Source organism: Stigmatopora argus, chromosome 4 (genome assembly GCF_051989625.1).
Source record: "Stigmatopora argus isolate UIUO_Sarg chromosome 4, RoL_Sarg_1.0, whole genome shotgun sequence".
Classification (NCBI taxonomy): Eukaryota; Metazoa; Chordata; class Actinopteri; order Syngnathiformes; family Syngnathidae; genus Stigmatopora; species Stigmatopora argus.
In genome coordinates this window covers 18,229,203-18,252,603 of record NC_135390.1, presented here as the reverse complement: position 1 = coordinate 18,252,603, position 23,401 = coordinate 18,229,203, and the positions used below count along the sequence as shown (strand labels likewise).

Below are 23,401 nucleotides of genomic sequence, written 5' to 3'. Positions count from 1 at the left end.
GGAAATCGCAAAAGGGTCAAAGGAAGAGGGGAAAACATATGGCGGGATTGGATTCTCGCAGGCAGAGCGGTGAGCGGCGCCGGGATCTTTTCACCGTAAATCTGCGCAGGGCGGGAGCCTCTTCTACAGCTCGCAGCGGGATTTTGGCCCGGGGCGAGGCCTCGTCTGGTCCGCCCGGCGGGGTGCTTTCCTGAGCCGGCCGCCCCGGGGGGAGGGGCACCTGCGAGCGGGCACGATGACTGGTCAGGAGGCGGGCGGGTGGGGGAGGGATGGAAAAGACGCCGGTCGCTTCCAGGAAACGGACATCTGTTGGATGGATGAAATCCTCAGGTAGAGCGAGGACGGCGGACATTCCCGTCCCTATCCCTGTTCTCCCCTTCCGAGCTAGCGGCTAGCCGAGGCTTTTGTCGTCCAGCGGAACGAGGGTTTTGATTGGAGACTTTTGTCATCCAGCGGAACGAGGGTTTTGATTGGAGAGGCCCCCTAGCAACACGGCCAAAGTTTATAGATGGGCCGGCCTGCCAAATGACACAATATTTTCCATCCGTGAAGTTTATCAAGCACTCAGTCATCCTAGCAGACACCAGGGAGGGTTGAATCTGTTCAATTTCATATCTGGAGTTTTTATAACGCTAAAAGGTCCACGTTCATATGCGTTCACGCCAGTTAGCGTCCTCTGTTTTGCACTCCGCGGCTTGTGAACGTGAACGGAGCACCCGAAAAAAAATTGCTCAAGCTACCGATAAGCATCCATTACTTTGCTTACTTGAATGTGTCATGAGAATTTTGGCTCTTTTTATTTTTCAATTTACGTTTTTTTTAAATGGTATGTAAAAATGTTGCCCTTAAAGAGGGTACAAGACATTTTGACCATTTCAATCCAATTTTTCCACTGAACTCCAAGTGTCGACACGATACAATTAGCGACGATGACACAATGGCGACCCTGTATTATTACTACATAGAGTGGATAGTAGATTTCCGCGATTGTTTTGTTTTCTGCCTGGCGTTTTGTCAACGTTACATTCCTTTGAAAGGGACAAGGTTGCCGAGATAGCGGCAGCCGTGCATGGTTACTACATTAAGGCCTCAACGGGAGCAGCCCCCGTGGCGGGAGGGAGAGCACGCAGCTGCCGATGATAAGTGCAAAGGGAGCGGTCGCCGGGTAAATGAAAACACATGCGGCCACCGTAGAAAAGACTTGGTGCTGCAGACGGATCGAGAAATTTGGATTTGGATTTGGATTTGGATTTGGATTTGGATTTGGGATTTGGATTTGGGATTTGGGATTGGGATTTGGGATTGGGATTTGGGATTGGGATTTGGGATTGGGATTTGGGATTGGGATTGGGATTTGGGATTGGGATTCGGGATTCGGGATTCGGGATTCGGGATTCGGGATTTGGGATTCGGGATTTGGGATTTGGGATTCGGGATTCGGGATTCGGGATTCGGGATTTGGGATTCGGGATTCGGGATTTGTGATTGGGATTTGTGATTGGGATTTGTGATTGGATTTGTATTCAGATTTGGGATTGGGATTTGTATTCGGGGTTTGGGATTCGGGATTTGGGATTCGAATTCGGGATTTGGGATTCGGATTCAGGATTTGGGATTCGGATTTGGGATTTGGGATTTGGATTTAGGATTATTCAAGACACATTTTATGGGATGGCAGACTTTTTTTTATAAACTTATGTCGGAAATTTTAAAATGTCATTATTTTACATTGTACAGTACTTTACAGTATCATGCCATGTGTTTCACTAACCTGGTAGAAAAAAAACGAGCAATAAACACCAAGAATGTTTTGCCACATTCCAATAAATCAACACTAGTTCCCATTTTAATGTCTTGATTTATTTTGGAAATCTCCCACATGACACGCTCCTGTGGAAATATTTGAGACCATCCGGAAAGTCATCAAAAGTCCATTTCAATCAAAAGCTAACTTTATAGTCACTGTTAAAGCAACTTCATATTAGCCCTCTACTCCCGCACCGTTAAATATGGACGTTTATGGCTTTCATTAGGAATTATGAACTCTGGAGGAGAAAAAAATCTGGCCTCGCCGCAAATGTCTCTACCAGATTTGACAGCTCTGTCCAACTGTCAGTCCAAAAAATTGGACCAGGCCAGCACATTTGAACACCCGCCGTGCCCCTTTTCTTTTTATTCATTTTATTCCTTCTTCCAACACTCTCTGGTGTAAAAATATTTGCGCTAAAGTACAGTGGGCGGAGCCTCTGAGGTGGGCATCGAGTGAGCCAGCAAAGATACACAAGAACAAAAAAAAATTGTGACCAGACGTCAATCTTTTTTTTTTTTTGGAGCCAGGTCGGATTAAATATCACTGCTTTAGATTTTCTTTCCTAACACAAGAACTCCATCCAACAGGAAAGTTTTTTTGGGGGAAAAAGTGCCTCCCTTCACTACTTTGAGCACGTAGGTGATGATTAAGCTAAACTGTCGTGAGCAGTGGTCGTTTTCAGACAGTTGTATTTTAAACAATATTATAAAGAAAATAATCCTGAGATATTCTGATTCTTACCATTTTTTGCGGAACTATTTCAGACATATATATATATATATATATATATATATACATATATATATATATACATATATACATATATACATATATACATATATACATATATACATATATACATATATACATATATACATATATACATACCTGTCAACCTCTGCCGATAACTGCCCTTATAAATGATTATGATTCCCCTTACAAACCCCAAAAAAACCTTTTAAAGTTTAGAGCACATGTGTCAAAGTGGTGGCTCGGGGGCCAAATCTGGCCCGCCGCTTCATTTTGTGTGGCCCGAGAAAGTAAATCATGAGTGCCGACTTTCTGTTTTAGGATCAAATTAAAATGAAGAGTATAGATGTAAATTAAATTTCCTGATTTTCCCCCTTTGAAATCAATAATTGTAATTTTTTAATCAATTTTTTTCTGTGTTTTTAGTTCAAAAATCATTTAGTAAAATCTAAAAATATATTTAAAAAAAGCTAAAATAAATATTGTTTTAGTTCTATAAAAAAAACTGAATTTTCAGGGCTTTTAATCCAGTTCTTTTAATCCATTTCAAAAAAAAAAATCTAAATATTATATCTAAAATGGTCCGGCCCACGTGAAATCAAGTTGACGTTAAAGCGGCCCACGAACCAACCCGAGTCTGACACCCCTGATTTAGAGATTTCAACCAGCTAGCCTAGCATGCATGTTTCGGGGATGTGGGATGGAAACCAGAGTACCCGGAGAAAACCCACGCAAGCCCGGGGAAAACACGCCAACTCCACCTGGGATCGAAGCCTCGACCCCAGAACTGTGAGGCCAATGCGCTAATCACGCTTGTTGTATAATATTTCACCCAATAATCAGAAATGTATTCCACCCTGGCATATCGATTTGGCCCATATTCTGATTGATTTTTTTGTTTTGTTTTCTCCACGCATCACAGAGCACTAACGTCCATCACCGTCAATGGGAGACAAAGAGATCCACGAGTGACGTTTCAATCCACTTGGGTAAGAGATGAAATGACTCATAGAATTGCAGAAAGTCTTTATTTAGAGCGCTATATATTAAGCATGAATCGAAACATCAGTCCGCGAAAGCCATGCGTTCAAAACCGAGCAAAGTCAAGCGTCTTTTGTCGTCAGTTTGCAAAACCTCCGAAAATACAGATCCGTCCACAACGGCAAATTTCTTAAACACTCAGAAACACAAAACATTCCTTTAGCTTTTTTTTCTCAGGAAACAAGCAGAAGTGCATCAATATTTTGCTCCGGAAATGTTTGCGCATGCAAAAATCGTCCTTCAAATCGGCCGGCCACAATCCCAGAAAATGCAGTTTTTCCATTTTTTAATTACAATAATAACAACCACTCACCCACAGTAATGGTATTTAGGTCATTGTCTGTCATTGACGTTCAATCCGTGAATTGGACGTCTATAGCCGTCAATGGCAGATAACAAGTCAAAGGGACAGACAACAACCTTCATGTGAAAGACGGTGGGCCAAAGTATTTAGGGATGCAAAATTAAACCTTTACAAATGGAGAAAATGATGTGCTAATGTAAATGGAGAAAATCATGTGCTAATGCTAATGCTAGCGTGGGCAGCCATTTATCGACAATATTATACCACATAAACAAGCATAGATATATTAATGATGTCACCAGGAAGGGCGGAGCATCTGGGATACTCGTATTTGATTGGCTAAAATAGGATGTTACTCCCCGGAAATACCATTTTTTCCCTTTTCTTTTCTCTTTCCATATTTTAGACGTCCAGTTGTGTAGTGTCCAATCATTTTTTTGCTATGAATTTAAGGGCGGAGCATCTGGGATACTCGTTTTTGATTGGCTAAAATAGGATGTTACTCCCTGGAAATACCATTTTTTCCCTTTTCTTTTCTCTTTCCATATTTTAGACGTCCAGTTGTGTCGTGTCCAATCTTTTTTTTTTGCTTTGAATTTAGGCGAGTCTATCTCAAGTAGGCAGGTCATCCATTTGAAGTGGTAGCGAAGGAAATTGGTTCTTTTCCTGTCCAAGATGCCCCCCCAACTAATTAGTTTACCACTTGGAGACGTCGAGCGCCGTCAATGGCATTCAATGTCTGAGCAAGCCTTTGCTTTACAATGAAGAGTTTATGCAGTCATTTAAGATTACAAAGAAGACATTAGAAAGTATCGGCATGGGCCGTTACCACGCGGAGATCCAAAAAGCGGGAGCGGGAACCAAAAACGGGTCTCGGTGCAACACTCAAGTCGTCCGTTTGGTTCTGAAACCTTCTCCAAAAGCCTTCAACAAAGTGCTCTGATTTTGTTCGGTCAATTAACAATATGATTCTTTGGCGTCGTTAGAGAAGACTTTAAAAAGCTGAATTTCCCGTACCTTCTCCCTCCACGGACGTTGCCGGCCTTCCGTTTTTCCGCGGGTCAGCCCTAAGGCGGACTGGTCTTGCGGCAGAGCAGCTTGGCCGACGCCGGCCGGTTGCGTCGGCGCTTGCCGGTCAGCAGCGTGTAGAAAAAGGGGTTGACGCAAGAGTTCCCGTACGTCAGGCCCGTGAGGATCCGGTTGACCGTCACCTGAGTGCCCACCGGGACCGTCCTCAGCAGGTCGGGCTGGTAGAGCGGCAGCAGCTGCCAGATCCAGAAGGGAAGGAAGCAGGCCCAGAAGGCCAGGACGATACCCAGGATCAGCAGCAGGACTTTGGGTTTGGGGGCGCGGGCGGGGCAGGCGCCCCACGGAGCTCTGGTCTGGGACACCCAGTAGAGTCGGCCCAGGGCGGCGTAGAGCGCCCCGATGGCCAGGCCCGGCCCCAGGATGCTGGTGCAGAAGAGCACGCTCAGGTAGGCCTTGGAGCTCTGCTCGTCCCAGGCCGGCACGCACAGGCGCCCCTCCTGGTTCTCGCCGTCCTCCAGGTGCAGGGTGATCATCATGGGCAGGCTCAGGGCCACGGCCAGCCCCCACGCCAAGGTGACCCTCAGCAGACCCGAGGCGTTGGCCGACGAGGCGTGCAGGGGCCGCGCCACCGCCCGGTAGCGGTCCAGGCTCATGGCGCTCAGGGTGAAGATGGAGGCGTGCATGGTGAGGAGGTCCAAGCTCAGGAGGAGGCGGCAGCCCGGCTCGCCGAAGGCCCAGTCGGACGTCAGGCTGTCGTAGACGATGAAGGGGGCGGTGAACAGGTAGAGCAGGTCGGCCAGGGCCAGGCTCAGCACCTGGAGGTGGAGAGAGGAGGAGGACGAGGAGGAGCGGGAGGAGGAGGGCGGGGAGGTGCCAGAGGACAGCGGGGAGGAGGAAGAGGGCGAGGGCGAGGAAGGCCGGGACAGGCAAGCGGGGACGGGGACTCGGCCCGGCCAGCACCGGGGTCCCGCGCCGCTTGGCCTCCTGCTCCTCCTGCGCCTCAGGAGGAGAACCAGGGTGTACAAGTTGCCCACGATGCCCAGCGAGGAAAGCAGGGAGAGGAAGGAGCAGAAGACGGCGGTGGACGCCAGGCTGGGCGACGGCGAGGCCGACGGGGGGCCGGGGGGCAGCGAGGACGCCGAGGGATCGGGGAGCGACGGCAAAGCGTTGGCAGGGGAAGGAGGCGGCGGCGGGGAGGCCTCCATCGTTAGCTGCTTAGCTCGTTAGGACGGTAGCCGCTGGTTAGTGCTTTTGCCAACGCAAGCTTTTTTGTTTTTGGTTTGTTTGTTTTTAGTAAGGCGGATGGAGATGAGGAAGAACATTGATAGGAGGAGATGTTGTTTACAAAACAGTCGACATCACCAAACTGAAAAAAGTGCTTTTAAACTGAAATCGGCGGCGAAAAATGGAGCGAAGACGGCTTTCTCGGTCAATAATTGCATTTTACAGCTACTGATACGGGTCAAAATGTCGGACGCCGATCGGTGGGTGGGGAGTGGGATGGTCCCGATACCCCAAGATGGATTGTTTCTCAGCTTGGGTTAAAAATTGCACCGGTCGCATCAAAGCGTCAGCGGGGCGCCGGGACCCGTGGCGACCCGCGGCGACCCGGGCGGCTCCGGGGTTAAGAGCCAATGTTGAACTGCGGAGGGGCAGCCAGCACCCCCGCTGCGCTGCGTGCCTCCACGTTTACCAGCTCGCTCCGAATAGCATCGCCATGCCATTAACGACCGCGCTTTCGTCGTCCGACGTCTGCTAGCCCGAATCCGTTAGACTGGTTTTTTTTTTTAGTTTTCTTTTTGTTTTTTATTTTGCTTTAAAGCACAAGTCCTTTTTTTACAAAAGGGACACACTTTTGACAAGTATAAGGCTCTCTCGTCGTCGGCGATCGTCGCTTCCAACAAAAGTCAAGCGCCGCTCGCCGTATTTTTCACCAAATAGATCATTTTTTTTTCCCGAAAAAAAATCTCACCTCTAAGAAGGCGCCGCAGAAACGATACCCCATCGATTGGCCTCGTGGGAAAGTGGGCTTTCCATTTTGGGGTCCTTTGGCGGTCCTCGCACGGTCCCGGCGATTTGTTTTTGGTGGAAAAATAAAAGGTCGGAGACGCAGCGGCAAAGTTTGCGACGTGAGGCGGACCGTCTCGGCGAGGCTCCCTCTGCCCACGGCGCTCTTTGATGTGTGGGTGGGTGGGTCGTTGTGTTTGAGGGGGAAAAAAGGGGGTGGCTTGCTGAGTGATGGACATATCCTACACACTGATGAATATTAATATAAAGTTGTGTGGTCCTAAACTGGAAGCAGGTGGTCCTAGTAGAGGCGTGTCAAACTCGTTTTTTTCACGCTTTGTTTGCTTTTATTCGGGGTGGAGGGTCATTCATCGGATAATTAATTTCTGATGGTTGATATAGTATTTATAGATGTGAAATTTTGTCCAAATCCTTTTTTTTTTTGGGCCTCTTGACAGCATATATTTGTTTAGATTTTAGTTTTTTAATCTATTAAAAAATTCAAACAGGGGAAAATATTCATTCTTTTTGTCTTTTAATATTTGGTGGGGTTTTTTTTATTAAAAAGGAAAACCAGTAAGTCATCTATTCATTTACATTGACAAGATAAAAGGGAATGAGTAAGCATTCTCCTTTATGTTTGTTTTCACATTTATCATTTTTAGATTGTTAACAAAAATAATTGGATAAAAAATTGGAAAAAAGCCCGTAAAATTCAGGGTTTTTTAGGTTAAATAATTTTTTATTTCAATCATTGTTGTAAAAAACGGGGGGCATTAAATATTTCCTTTTTTAAACTTAATCTTTTTTAAATTTACAAATGAAACATGGTAAAAACATTTAAAAGAAATATTTTATTACATGATGTTTCATTTAATTTTCATTTTTTCACCCAAAACAGCAAAAAACACTATACATTCTCTATATAGCCATCATCATTAGAATTTTATATCTTTTTTTTGCCTTTAAAGGTGACATACATGATTTGCTTTTGCTGCCCGAACAAAGTGACGTGGCGTGCCGGATCTGGCCCCAGGGCCGCCACTTTGACAGCTACGTCCTGGTAAGTTGATTTTTTTATTTTTTTATTTTCATTCATGGGCAGCTTTATGAATGATGTCATTGTGGATTTTGTGTCGCTAGTAATCAATTGAGAGGCCATAAATTTTCTTACAAGTCTAAACCCAGTTTTACCCAAAGTTGCGTTGTGGCGTATCCAATCAAAGTTGCTTTGAAAGACGCCGACGGGATTACGCCAGATTTATCGTGCTCTCACGCGTGATTCGCTATTTTCAAAATGTGCGACCTCTGTGGGAACGGCGAGTCTGCTCGTGTTTTGATGGTTTGCTAATGGTTTCAAAGCGTTGAGAGAGTGTAAATCAGACGTTGGACCCCTCGCAAAGACCGCAAGAAAATGGTTTCGTAATATTGTGTTTGGGAAATGAGCAAAAACAGTATTAAAAAAAATAAAAAGGAATTACATGAGCAGTTTTACCTCGAAGAAGTCGCTATTTGCTTCAGTGTTTATGTTTACGATAACTCAAGAACTAATACAGGGATTATGGTCGCGTTTTAGGAACAAAAAATGGAACATTTTGGGAAGATTGTGGGGACAAATTGAATTTTTTTGGTGCGCTTTCGTCCAGGATAACTCAAGAACGAAGAAAGGGATTATGTTCATGCTTAAAGGACATGTTTGAAATGGAAAATAGTACATTTTAGGGTCGTGAGGTTAAAGTTTAAGAGGCCAAATTGAATTTTTTGGTGCGCTTGTGTCCAGGACTGGCTCCAATTTTTTTGAAGAAAAAAAAAAACAAAAAGCACTAAAGATACTTTGGTGCATTTCCTCTGTTTCTCTTGGAATCTTTTCATTTTGTTTTATTTCATGTTATTGGCCAAGTGGCTTTTTCTTGGCTTTATAGCTGGCTAATATCGGTTATTTGTCACAGATGTTGAGACGGTTCTCGATGTGTTGTGTCTACCATTTCATGATTATTGGACGGCTTGAAACACATCTGCTTCTCAACTACCAATCGGAGAGGGTGAAGAGTTGACAGCTCTCAAAAGAAAAGATCAGCAAACATAAATTAGATACTTTAATCACACTGAGAAATGCTGCCACTCCAGCTCAAGTCTGTATTTTATGGCTTTACCGTAAATCAACACCACGGGTTTCCAATACAGTATATGGACGATATCAGCCTCGCTGTCGTCATGGCGCATATAATTATCATCATTTTCATATTATTGAAATGTGAAAAGAATTTTTCATTTTCTTTCAGACAAAGTAGCACTGCTATTATTTTGTGATGTGAGTAGGTTAGCATTGTAGCATTAGCCCAGGCCGCCATATAAAGATTGAAGATTGAAGCAGTTCCAAATGCCAGCTCGTCGTTCGTCAGTGGCTTTTTAACAGCTGCTTTTCTTAATGCGACAGCTTTGTCTGGCAGAAATGTTCCCAAATATGGCGTTCCGAGGAACAAACTCGTTGCTCCCTGAGTCATACGCCAAGAATTGGACTACTTTGCCATTTTCATCGGATGAGAGATTCTTCTTTTTCCTAATTAGCAAAATTTTGGGTGGGACCAAAGCCATGCTTATGATTTACAACATGATATATAAGCCTTCCAGTACTGTAGTAATGATATAGGATGTTTGCACAACAAATAGTTATTACATTTACACATGGTCAGTTTGCCCTTTTTTTACCCGAAAACACATTTTGACACAATAAATATCACTTTTTGACATAAATTATTTTTTTTTTAACATAAAAATAGAATTATTACCATGTTTCTACATCATGTTTTGGGACATATTTTTATATGATGTAATTTTTAACACGACAAATATCACTTTTGTACATAAGTTATCATCTACATATCTATATCCATCTACCTATATATATATCTATATCTATCTATATATACATGTGTATATATGTTTTTGTGTGTGTACATGTGTATATATATTTGTGTATATATATTTATGTGTATATATATGTGTGTGTGTGTATATATATGTATATATGTGTATATATGTATATATATATGTATATGTATATATGTATATGTGTGTATATATGTATGTGTATGTATAGTGTGTATATGTATATATATGTGTATATGTGCATATATATATACACATTATATATATATATATATATATATATATATATATATAGATAGATATATAGATATATATATAGATATATATATAGATAGATATATAGATATATATATAGATATATATATAGATATATATAGATATATAGATATATATATATAGGATTGGATGACTTTATTCATCCCGTATTCGGGAAATTTTGTTGTCACAGTAGCAAGAGGGTGAGGATGCAGGAATAGGAAAGGCATTTTAAATAAATAGATAGGTAAAAGTAAGTTAATAAATAAATACATGAATAAATATATAAATAAATAAGTGTGTTGCTTAGCACATGTATACATACATAAATATACATGCATGCATACGGTAGGTCTCAACACTCAGCCATTTTTTTGATAAAGAGCCTGACAGCTGATATATATATATATATATATATATATATATATATATATATATATATATATATATATATATATATATATATATATATATATATATATATATATATATATATAAAAATAAATATAAAAACTGGGCCAGAAAGACAAAATCCAGGCTATTTATTTGCTCTCAATCCTAAATGTATAATTCTATGGAATACGCTGTTTAGTTTCCTACTCATTTGAGTATACATTTCGCTCTGTGGTTAAAGAGACCAAGAACCACAATCTTGATACCTTTAACAGAAAATGGTCCATCAGCACTTCTAGAAAATTGCTTGAGACAGATCACGCTTTTTCCGTGTTTTCTTTTCACGTAAGCACACGAGCAAAATGAAAGGCTCTCACCGGACGGAGTCTGCGGGAAAGGTAGACTTACATATGATCTGAGGGAGCCAATGTATCACCGCTGTCGTCTCCCAACAATCGCTCTTCAATGCTGACCCCAGGTCAACTTACTGTAGGAGATTCACTATCTCATTTATGAAAGAAATGATCTTATGAAGGCCTGTGGGAAAATTTTTTCGATATGTCAGGGAAATGATTTAAACCGTGGGTAGAACTTCATGTCCAGCACCCTCGACATAAATGCGTCATTCTGAAAAATGTTGAGCCTAAAAAAAAAAACCATTGAAATTAAGATTAAATACATTATTCAGAAATACTTTATTCAAGTACACTATACAAGAGTATAGATGTAAATTAAATTTCCTGATTTTTTTCCCCCTTTTAAATCAATAATTGTCATTTTTTAATCCATTTTTTCTTTGTTTTTAGTTCAAAAATCATTTTGTAAAATTTAAAAATATATCAAAAAAGCTAAAATAAACATTGTTTTAGATCTATAAAAAACTGAATATTCAAGCCTTTTAATCCAGTTCTTTTAATCCATTTATAAAAAACAACAACTAAATATTATATCTAAAATGGTCCGGCCCACATGAGATTTGGTCACCATGAATGTGGCCCCCCAACCAAACTAAGTTGGACACCCCTGCTCTAAGTAAAAAAATACTGTCAAAATGAAATAAGATAATCAAGCTTTTCATAGTTAGATACCTATTAGTGATTCATTCAGATTAAAAAAAACATAATTTTTTATCATCCAGTTCCTACGGCCCTCCGAGGACCGCGTAAAAACCTCATTTGCTTCCGGATGAGGAAAAAGGCTTAAAAGTTAATGAGAGGTTGGACTCGTCACCGGATAAACTCGGCCGTTGTGGGCTTCTCGAGCGTAGCTCACAGTTGCCTGTTATCCGCCCAGTTGTTTTTGGCCCGCTACTCGTAGAAGCCCACCGTCGCGCTTTGCCAGCTCGAGAGGCCGGGGGATTTAGTTGGGACTCGCCACCAAAACGCGGGTGCCGAGTGAGCAGCGTGTCGTTTGGCCGCTTAATCGCGCTGGCATCCGCGAGACCGACGCAGACGGGGACGGAAGGTAGGGAGGGGGTGGACATACCTATCCCCACGGGGTGTGAGGAATTTGAAAAAAATACCTGGCACCGGCGTGCCAAAACCGGAGGCGGGAGGAGGGGTGGGTTGCGATACGAGATGCCCGCTTCGTCGCTATCACGTTAGCATGGATGGGAAGTGAAATGTAGAGAACTAAATCATAAAGGAGCTCCCACTAACCTCATATCGATTAAAATGTGTGGAAAAGTCATATGGTTGAAGTTCACTTTTGTAAAATATGTCTGAAGAAATTCAAAGGTACTGAAAACAGTCATAAAACTCTTTCCTGGAATGCAAATGTTTAAATATTGTAAAATAATATGGGCCCTCTGTGCGAGTTCATTGCCAAAAAATGTCCCAAAAATGTTTACCATTTAAAAAAAATATTTTAATTTTAGCTTTTTGGGGGGAGGGGGGTATATGGCTGTTACCAATTAATAAGATTTAGGGGAGATTTACAAGCATTTTTTTCAGTTTCAATGCTACATAAAAAACTAAATAATAATGCTTGCATGCCGTGCTATATTTTTGTCATGACACATCTGTCTCCATCCCTTCTGACACATTATATAATTACATTTATCTGAGCTATGGGTTTGTTCTAGTGCTTTGACCCGCTCTTCATGCATTTCTGCTTGTTAATTATTATGCATCAATCTTAAATATGCAAATTAGAAGGGGTTCAGTCAAAGCTTGCTACCAGAGACAGGAAAACACATGGAAAACACACTTCACTTCCACTTCATAACAAAGCAAATGCAGAAATTCTTTGCTAAAAAAAAAAAAAGAATGACATCTTCGAAAACTATAATTCCAAAAAGCTATTACCCTATTATAAGCCACACCTTCGACGAAGGGCCTATCTTAAAATTTCTTTCATATATAAGGCGCACCAAATTATAAGAAGCAGTAGTAGTAATGGCAGTAGTAGTGGTAGTAGTAGTAGTAGTAGTAGTAATAGTAGTGGTAGTAGTAGTAGTAGTAATAGTAGTGGTAGTAGTAGTAGTAATAGTAGTGGTACCAGTAATAGTGATAGTGATGTAGTAGTGGTGGTAGTAGTAGTAGTAGTAATAGTAGTGGTACTAGTAATAGTGATAGTGATATAGTAGTGGTAGTGGTGGTAGTAGTAGTAGTAGTAGTAGTAGTAGTAGTAGTAGTAGTAGTAGTAGTAGTAGTAATAGTAGTGGTACTAGTAATAGTGATAGTGATGTAGTAGTGGTAGTGGTGGTAGTAGTAATAGTAGTGGTACTGGTAATAGTGATAGTGATGTAGTAGTGGTGGTAGTAGTAGTAATAGTAGTGGTACTAGTAATAGTGATAGTGATGTAGTAGTGGTGGTAGTAGTAGTAGTAGTAATAGTAGTGGTACTAGTAATAGTGATAGTGATGTAGTAGTGGTGGTAGTAGTAGTAATAGTAGTGGTACTAGTAATAGTGATAGTGATGTAGTAGTGGTAGTGGTGGTAGTAGTAGTGGTACTAGTAATAGTGATAGTGATGTAGTAGTGGTGGTAGTAGTATTAGTAGTAGTAATAATAGTAGTGGTACTAGTAATAGTGATAGTGATGTAGTAGTGGTAGTGGTGGTGGTAGTAGTAGTAGTAATAGTAGTGGTACTAGTAATAGTGATAGTGATGTAGTAGTGGTAGTGGTGGTAGTAGTAATAGTAGTGGTACTAGTAATAGTGATAGTGATGTAGTAGTGGTAGTAGTAGCAGCAGCAACAATAGCATTAGCTGTAGTAGTAGTAGTAGTAGCAACAATAGAAGCAGTAATAGTAGTGGATTCTGTAATATGTCCACTACTATAGTAGTAATGGTTAGGATTTGTATTATTCGTACACCAACTGGGTGGAACTGTGCTAAAGTGAATTTTATATAATAATGAACCAATATTGATCCATATCTAAGACGCAACGGATTATAAAGTGCTCCCTCGCCTGCTGTCCATAGTTGAGTGGGATAGGCTCCAACACCCCCAGCTAGCCTTGTTAGCATACGCGGTACGGAAAATGAATAAATATTTTTATACATATTTTATTTCTATTTTATATATGCAAAACCTATTTTATTTTTTCCTTCCAGCGTTGTCAACCCTCCCAGTCAAAATGGCTTGGGCGTCCAGCGCCGCCAACGACCACCAAAAAGTGAAATGCTCCTAAAAAGACTCAATAACATAGTCCTAAAATTCTGGCACTCTAGCATAGCGCTTCCAGAAGCTCCCAAATGTCCGGCGTAGAAAAACACACAAGCCACACTCACACCCCCTAGATAAAACAGCCTTTATTTTTAAGTGTACCCGAGTGTGTTTTTGCAGCCCACCCAAAACGAGCGGACTGTAACGTGTCCAATCTGCAGGGGGTTCCGGTTCCCTTCCCGACGCCCGCCCCCACCGGCCCTCCACTCTAAAACAAGAAAGTCTCCCTAACCTCATCCTGGCTGTCCTTGCCTTCTTTCCGTCTTCATTTAATTAACTGGCTTAGGCGTTTCCCTGCAAACGCACTGACAAATGACCGTCCTCAGTATCATAGCCTTGATTAAATGGGCGGACATTTTGTTGTGTGACAAACGGTCGTTGGATCAGACTGATTCACAACTCCCGATGAGTTATTGATCCCATCGGATTGTCTCTTTACGGTCGGCCATCAAATGTTTACCAATCCTTCTTCGCCACCGTTGCGTCTTTCTCGAATGACAATTTGGTCGATAACGTTCTGGATTTCATTCACTCCATCTTTTAGGTTGGTTCCTAATTGCCTGTGTCGCAAAAAACAAACAAAAAACAAAGGTACCACAAATTTTACTGTCATTTTATTGTCATTTGGAATTTGAAGGATATATTCAAGGGATGTATGCCAGCCAATCAGTCTCTTTCTTTCGTTGTTGTTTTTCTCTATCAGGGCTCATTATTTACTTATTGTTGCCTGATGGTTCGAATGATTTCTGCCAGCCTTCCCAGTTGAATTGATTGGTGTCTGTTGTCAAAAGTAATAACTAGCAAAGTTCTATAGTCATTGCAATTTAAGGACAACTACTAATAACAATTTTCTTAACTCGCTGCCCGGTAATGACAGTGGCAGACGTCCAATCCATTTTGACTAGGAGGATTGGCAGTTGTAGTTGTGAAAAGGCCCAAAGCTGTGAAAAACCACACAGCTGCTAATTAAAAATGAATTTAATGCCTTTATTGTCATTATCCAAGTGTAATGACATTTAAAGCTTCACCACACACGCACAAATACAGACAACAAACAAACAAATATTCAATAAATAAATGATGAATAAATAATAAATAAATAATAAATAAATGATGAATAAATAATAAATAAATGATAAACAAATAATAAATAAATAATAAATGAATAATAAATAAATAATAAATAAATAATAAATAAATAATAAATAAATCAATAATAAATAAATCAATAGTAGTCAACGTAATAATTTGTTTTCAATAATAATTTTGCTACAAAAACAGGTGGTGCAAACTGGCTTATTAACTGAGAAAGAACACAAAAGACAAAACATGTCCGCCCACTGGTGGTTGGTAAAAGTTACTGCAGCTAGAAATAATACTAATGCCTACAAATACTAATAATGTCGTCATCGGACAGGGATTCATTCACTGGCTGCCGATACAAATTCAGTTTTTATTGTTCAAAAATCAAGTTGGCGTCATCTTTCCCATTCAGTTTCCATCGAAGGAATTATTTTATAGCCGCAGTATGGAAGCACGTCAGCCATGTTTGATTTAAAGAGTGGAAATGTTGCTTCAGCGCTGAGAAAACCGCAGCTTGTTTCATGCCTCATTTCCAGTCGAACAATACAAATGGAAAGTACGTTCTAATATGAATACATTTTTCGTTGTTTTAGGTCATAACGTTTTACGATGCCAAATGAGGCTCGTAAAACCACTAAAAAGTCTTTTTATGCGCGGACTGGCAGTGGAATGACGTATTGTTTTAACAGTTAATTAAAGTGAATGGATGCTAATTTTCGTTATACATTATAGCATTAAGCTAGCAGGCGTATTCAGAAATTGAAATATAAAAATATGTTGTATTTTAATGCTCAGTATGTGTAATTTTCTTTGATGTGTTTAGTGTTGGAGTTTGTTAAATGGAAAAACATTTTGCAAACCTTGTTTTTCATTTAAAATTAACTGATAATGACAAAGATTAAACAAAAAATGGAGGCCATTTTAAAAATATAATCCTTTATAGAGCACTTGACTATTTTTGGTGTATTAAAAAAACGTATTTTTTAACCCAAGACCTTTAATAGAATACAAGTGACTATTTTGGTGATTAAAGATTTAAAAAAAACTTAAATATGAGCGACACAATACTTTAAAATGCATTGGACATCTATCACTGTCAGTGGCAAACAATGAGTGTTCTGTAAGGGTAAAAAAAGAAATAATTTAATGCATCTCCCTGAATAATAACTGACATTCTTTCCAGTTCAAATAGACTCATTTGAAATTTATTCTGTATTTCTTTTACCGAGTAATCCTCATCATTCCGGTAAACTTGACATCATCATCATCATCGCCGTCCTTTAGTCTCCTCCCTCTTTGGCTCACAAACCTTTAAACCACACCCCCTTTTTTTCCACAGCTCAATCACAGACACTTATGAAATACAAAATGATGCTCCATATAATCCACCTTGATTTATTTTGTCATCTGCCACAATGAGTTGACTACAAATTTACATTTCCCTCAACCTTGTGTGCATGTTTTTTTTCTCCACAAATGACACGCTGGCATCACTGTGGCATTTTGACAGGGATTAAGTCAGATTAGGAAGAAAAAGAAAACTCAAAGCAGTCATCTCTCCTCGCAAACACAGCAGTTAGAAATTACAATTAAAAGCATTTTTTCTGAAGGTGAAAAAAATTATGAATTTAGGCCAGTGGTGTCAAACATGCGGGCCACGGGCCGGAAGTGGCCCGATGGGTGGTCCGACCCGGCCCACCTTGACTAAATGCTCCCCTTATTAATGATTGCAATTCCCCTTATTAAGCGATTAAAAACCGTACAAATGGAACATATTTTCACACACACAGGGCACAGGTAAAATTCTAAAATGTACTACAAAGTGGACGTCTTTCGGCCCTGGTAGAACGGGCTCTTTCCGCACGGGTATAACGTCTCCCATAATAACGGCCATGGAGGGAACAATTTCAGCAGTGCAGGGCCACATTTTCATATGCTTAATTTATTCTAAGACATTAATAAGTCATTTCCTTATCATTTTCTCTCATTTTTCTGTGTTTCCTCACATCTTTCGTACAAAACTAGGACTCTTTAACCAATTTTAAAGGGTGTAGTTGGTAGTTGTGTGAGGACCGTGGAACGAATTAGAGAATTTACATGCAAAGTACACTTCTACTTACTAAATTTTCAAGTTATGAAAAAAGTACTAAAACCAATGAATTTCTTAAGTAGAGGTACGACTGTAACTACTATTTGGGCTAAAAATAAACTGGACCAACCCACATAAAATCTGATTAGCAATAACGTAGCGCTGATTTTACATCCCTGATTTAGGTCAAATTGTGGCACCCAGTAAGATAAAAACCTCAGTAGATTTTGAAAAGAAGCATTCTTTATTAATAATACTTGACTTCTATGTCGTATGTAATCTCTTACAGTATTTGAACGCATCCGGGTTGTGTGACAAGGTCAGTGACAGCGCCACGCGCTCACCCGAGCGAACAAGCACCCTCGGGATTGCGCACACAGTTGATGGCGGCGCGCAGCTGGAGGGAGCTTTTGAAATTGCCACCTTCCTTGAAACTCTTTTAAACCGCTTCAAACGACAACCCAATTTCCCGAGCAGATATTTGGTGAGTGCATTTCTTCGTATCTTTTAAATAATGTAAAAAAAAATGGTGTTTACTTGATACATTCAGTTTGTTGATTAGTTAGCTAGCTATGAAAAGGGGATTATCAGTCTAATAATCAGATTTTTTGAAGACAAGATGCGTCTAATTTTATTTGTCAATTAAATGTAAGTAGATAATGAAGGTGTGAACATTAAAATATGTTAGTTTGCTGACAGGGTAGACATTTTGGGCTATTATTAGCATTTATTGAGCACCTGGTGGACCTTCAATTAGCAACAAGATTTAGTTAGCAAGATAAGTAATGTTTAAAAATGTCATTTAAATTTCATTTGGGCTTTCACTATGAGAACACCCAACTATGCACAAATATGTGGTAAATTAAGAAACAAGTGCAAATATGGATATCTAATTTTCAGAAGTGCTTTCTCCTATTTTTATTATCATGACAAAGCAGTGTTGTTTGTTGAGTCTCTTTTAAGGTAATTTGTGTGGGTTTTTTATGTTCACAATTTTGTTATATTGAAAGCATTGAGCTTTTATCAACCAACACTTTTTGTAAGGATGTTTATGTTTATGTTTTTTGACAAAACAAACTGAGTAAGAACTAGCAACTGCTAAAATAGCTAAATTGCTTTAGCTAAGTACGTCTGGTTTGCCTTTAGCTTTATGTGCATTAGTCATTCGACCGCTAATGCAACAGCGACACAACATTTATTTACCGGTATGATAATTAACAATATCACCACGTTATTTGAATCATTCATCGCCAATGACGGAGATGAGATGGCTGTCCAATCCGTTTGGACCGGATTGAACTTCTATCCGACGTCAGTGCCACTGGAATGCGATAGGCAGCCTCGTTAATTGTTGAATTCCTAGTATTTCTTTTTTTTAATTAGAAGCCCGCAGCATCTTAACTCCACACCAGATTAACGCCGGTTATTGCCAAACGCTGACCTCCATTTTCGGATGCAGGCGACGGGAAGACGTTGAGGAGTTTCAATTAAACAAAAAAAAACGACTACCAGACAAGTCCATACATGTACCGTATTTTCCGGACTATAAGAAAAACAGTTATGTTAACAGATGCCTATTTAGCCTGTTGTTTCCAATTTTACTATTGTTACTAAATATGTTAAAATGTTGTTAGAAAAATTGCCATCCCCCCAAAAACCTACTTGCGACTTATATATTGTTTTTTTTCCTCTCTGTTTTGTATTTTTTGACTGGCGCGAAGTATAGTCCGACAAATGCGGTATTTGTGTGTGTATCACCTTAATTTGACGTAAATTCCAACACGAAATGTGCTGGGCAAATGACAGCAGAAACTAGCGGTCGCTTTTATTGATCAGACTGACTTCACAAAGCCAGGGAGAAATTTAGGACGCTAATGTATTTGTTTTCAAAAGCATTTTGCTTTCTTTTTAGCTGTTGGGTATGAGGAAAATACCACTTGAGAAGCTAATTACAATCCCATGCAGGAGTCAAAAGAGGGCAAAACGTTAACTGATGTGAAAGACAATGTTGTAATCTGTGTCCTGGTTTCATCAGTCAATAGGAAAAGTATTGACGTGTGCGTATTTGCACCGTCATGGGTTGGACAGAACAGAATTGATTGATTCAAACCCACTAACAACAATAAAAATATATAGCCATCCGCATTAAAATCATGTCCATGTGTCCACATAACACCCAAATAAGAGGAAAGAATCTGATTTTTAGAATGAAAGAGAAAGCTCATCATCACAAAATGGAATATCCTTGCATAGCATGAAATGACAGTGTCACATTTTTGGAAGCTTTTATTTCAAATGTGCAGTACAAAAAGAAAAAATAAGAAATGGAAATACCGAGACCAAAGACTTTACGTTCTTGAACAACGTTGGATTTGAAAGAAGACCTTTTTATTTTGTTGAAATTCAGCCGTGTCCTTTTTATGCCTTCAACTTTCACAGTTTGGATTAAATTGTATTCATTTCTTTCTACTTGATCCGAATTTAATGGTGTAAATATCACTAATTTCACACTTTACACTCCATGTGTTTTAATAACAGAACTTTGTGGTATGCTCCTGCGATTGGACTGACTTGAAAAATGAATTACATCCCCAAGACGGAGACTGAACGGTGAGATCATCTGTTTTTACCATTTTCATTTACATTACAGCGTAGTGCGGTAAAATAAGAAATGTATATCGCGGTAGTCTGAGATTTACAAGCAGGTTTCATCCAAATAGTGACTCAGAAATACATCTGGATGTAACTTTTATTGGAAATAGTGCATCTTATAATGGAATAACTGAAATTCTGTCGTTAAGGAGACATTTTTTGATTTATCCTGGATTTTTTTAGATATCAATTGAAACATGACACACACGAAATCAAATTTGACACTTTCTGTATTCCTTATGTGTCTTTTTAGGTCTGCTAGTGTGTTTAGATAAAAGCAAGAGCGAAAACAGACAAACACCAACAAGCCAGAAAAGGACAAAAAAATGCTCATTCAGGATTGTTTTCTTCCTTGATAATTTTGCGCAAAGCAAACCCAAAGAGCGCTCCGGGATTTTAACGGAGGAAAATCCAACATGCCAACAAAGATGAAGCCCTATGTCAACTCCCATTTTGAGGGAAATATTTTTCCTCTCTTTTGTTTGTTGTAGTAACACACAACAACTCCTTTACATACACAGTTAAAGTCTGATGGTTTGGGTTTCACCAAATTTGATGTGCAAAAACAACCCTGAAATGAGTTTACAAGGTAAATGAAAACAATCGCCAGATATATTTGCATCTCCGGTGTCATATTTTTGCAACTTGTAACTTTTTGGAGGTTTGTCCTGAACAGAACGATGAGCCAAAGTCCTATTTTCCTTCCCAAATCTCTCCACGACCTGACCACGAGAACAGCGACATCTTCAGGTGACCCGTGCATTTTGCCCAACTAACTTGAAGAACAAAGTGATGGCTGCCTCTTATTTTCATCTTCTCATCGGGATTAGGTAAGTGCTCATATAGAGACGCATGTTTGACCTGATGTATTTGAATAAGGTGATTCTCTGTACAGTAAAGTCATAATGGAATTTATATGCAGAGAATCTTGAAGACCAAGCGTAAAGTAGTAAAGAAGAGACGTCTATCTGACATCTGGCATCTCGAAGGTGGGAATGTCATCGCCTCGCTTTCTAAACAGCTGTCGGGTGTCTTTGATTCGCCAACTCAAAGGTGTGTATTTCATCTCTTCGATGTATTTTCTCCTCTGGCAAGCCAATCCCGCAAAGTCCGTGAAACGGGAGGACAGTATCGTAAGAAACGGCATGCCCCGCCCACGCCTCATTTGCATGATAGCTTAGTTTATCATATCTCCCCTAGTATTTGCTCCCAAAATGTTCATAAGAAGCTCCGTGCCTCGTCCAATTCCTTCAAATTGAGCAAACCCTGCATGCTTTTTTACGCCTGCTGAGATCGCAAATCCACCCGACTAACATCGTCGTTAGTTTGCTCCAAACGGCGCGAGAATGACCTCGATGAAAGACGTTTCGCCGTGAGGTGGACCCGGACCCGTGAACGGACTGTTCTCAGAAACTCTTGAGCCAAGACCCAACATGTAGGAACCCCCCGGACACTTACGAACTCTCACCACATTACGTCACCACATTGTGAACTTGAGCATTTCCCACCCAAAAAAAAGCCAGACTCGAACCCGCGCGATGGCCGCGGCCCGTGTGAAACGGCGCTTCAGCGCTGCGGTGGATGGGCCGGTAGAGGAGGAGGAGGAGGAGGTCATGAGGTTGGCGCAGAGCGCGGCCGAGATCGCCGGCGGGGGGAGCCCCACCGGTTACGGGACGCCGACCCGCCACGCCGACGGCTCCTCCCCCGGCGAGGCGCGGAGGCAGGGCGCGGTGGGGGGAGAAAGCGGAGAGGGGGCGGGGGTGTTGTCCTCAGACCTGAGGAGGGGAAGAGGAAGTAGTGCAGGAGGAAGAGGGGAAGGCCGCTCGCCATCCGGGCGGGACTCCCTTTCCTCCTCCTGCTCCTCCTCCTCCACCACCGCCGGACGGCGATGCCGGCGCCGGCGTGCGGGCCGCCGGCCCCGAAAGCGCTTTGTGGGCAAGGACGGGCGCTGCAACGTGGCCTTGGTCAACATGAGCGAGAGGGGCCGGCGGTACCTGAGCGACCTCTTCACCACCTGCGTGGACATCCGTTGGCGCTGGATGTTGGTCATCTTCGCCCTCTCCTTTCTCCTCTCCTGGTCGCTCTTCGGATTGGCCTTCTGGCTGATCGCCTCGGCGCACGGCGACCTGTCGTCCGGCCGCCCCGAGGCGGAGGAGGAGGAGGAGCCCTGCTTCCTCCAAGTCGACGGCTTCCTGGCCGCCTTCCTCTTCTCCCTGGAGACGCAGACGTCCATCGGTTACGGCTTCCGAAGCGTGACCGAGCGCTGCCCCCTGGCGGTGGCGGCCGTCGTCTTGCAGTGCATCGTGGGCTGCATCATCGACGCCTTCATCATCGGGGCGGTCATGGCCAAGATGGCTAAGCCCAAGAAGCGCAACCAAACGCTGGTCTTCTCGGAAACGGCCGTGGTGGCCCTCAGGGACGGAAAACTCTGCATGATGTGGAGGCTCGGAAACCTGCGCAAGAGTCACCTGCTGGAGGCTCATGTCCGGGCGCAACTACTAAAGGTGAGCCATGACCGTTGTCGGCAGCAATCACAGCTTCCTGTTGATTTTAGGCCATTTCTAGGTCAATTCCTGACGAATTGGGTGTCACTTACTCTTCATTATCAGGCAATTCTGGGTCCCTCTTTATTTATTTTGCACAACTTTTTCATTATAAGGAATTTGGTATACGGTCGATTGGTCGCCCGGAAGGTAAGTGATAATTACCATTTAAATCGTTGCTCAAATTCCCTAAATACAAACTGTGAATGACTATTTAGTCATACTTAATGCCCTATTAATTATTAGGCTAAAGAAAAGCTCCAAATTTCCCCGACTTTTATTGTTTTTTGTTGGAGAACTTGTTAAGACCCTGACTGACGTAGCTTCTTAAAGGGACAACGCATGTACGTACATACAAACTCTTCTACACTCACAGGTCGGCTCAGTGAAACTGCTCATGGCCATTGTTGGCTTTTATTGATGCGTAGACCGTGTTGTTTTACCTTGTTTTGTCGCCGGTCTTATGGTCGTCGGTCTTTTGGTCGCCGGTCTTTTGGTTGCCCGTTGTCGCAGTCGGGGCGACCAAAAGACCGGCGACCAATCGATCGCACGGGAGGAATTTTGGCTCCTTTTCTTTCATTCTTAGGCATTTCTGGGTCACTTCCTGATGATTTGGTAGCCACTCCAGATCATCTGTGGATTTTGGAGCAATTCTATCGGGGCAAAATCTTGGGATGCTTTCAGATTTTCCCAGTATTCCCTCAATTAGTTGATACAGCGAGTGATTGCAGTCGAGATCGGATATAGTAAAGCAATGCGCTGACCATCTGGCCTGATTCTCCCGTCTGCAGTTAATGAGTGCTTGTTTTATTCTACCTTTGGGTTTAGGAAGATTTACCATGGATTAACTCGCCCACCATGCCTTCCCCATTGTCATCCCTCATCTCA

At 41.5% G+C, this 23,401-nt stretch overlaps 2 protein-coding genes across 4 annotated transcripts in view; one reads left to right on the top strand and one right to left on the bottom strand.

Annotated features, from left to right (window-relative positions):
- kcnj14 (potassium inwardly rectifying channel subfamily J member 14) overlaps window positions 1–23,401 on the top strand; it is a 28,444-nt gene that overhangs the window by 3,459 nt on the left and 1,584 nt on the right. Inside the window, exons 3-10 of one of the 3 annotated variants that reach the window (XM_077599649.1) lie at window positions 3,483–3,549; window positions 7,913–8,004; window positions 17,608–17,802; window positions 19,857–19,928; window positions 20,224–20,559; window positions 20,647–20,800; window positions 20,893–20,959; window positions 21,066–22,474. In XM_077599649.1, the coding sequence (XP_077455775.1) occupies window positions 21,509–22,474 (966 nt within the window). In that variant the 5' untranslated portion in view covers window positions 3,483–3,549; window positions 7,913–8,004; window positions 17,608–17,802; ... (3 more) ...; window positions 20,893–20,959; window positions 21,066–21,508. Of the gene's footprint in view, window positions 1–3,482; window positions 3,550–7,912; window positions 8,005–17,607; window positions 17,803–17,909; window positions 17,967–19,856; window positions 19,929–20,223; window positions 20,560–20,646; window positions 20,801–20,892; window positions 22,475–23,401 lie in introns of those variants that run through there. The other 2 variants (XM_077599648.1, XM_077599650.1) reach the window with 2 other exon arrangements.
- On the bottom strand, window positions 4,425–7,091 carry uts2r3 (urotensin-2 receptor 3). The gene is made up of 2 exons (XM_077599653.1): window positions 6,907–7,091; window positions 4,425–6,198 (listed from the first exon to the last, which is right to left on the bottom strand). Exon 2 carries the CDS (start codon window positions 6,137–6,139, stop codon window positions 4,973–4,975), a length of 1,167 nt encoding a protein of 388 aa, XP_077455779.1. The 5' UTR covers window positions 6,140–6,198; window positions 6,907–7,091; the 3' UTR covers window positions 4,425–4,972.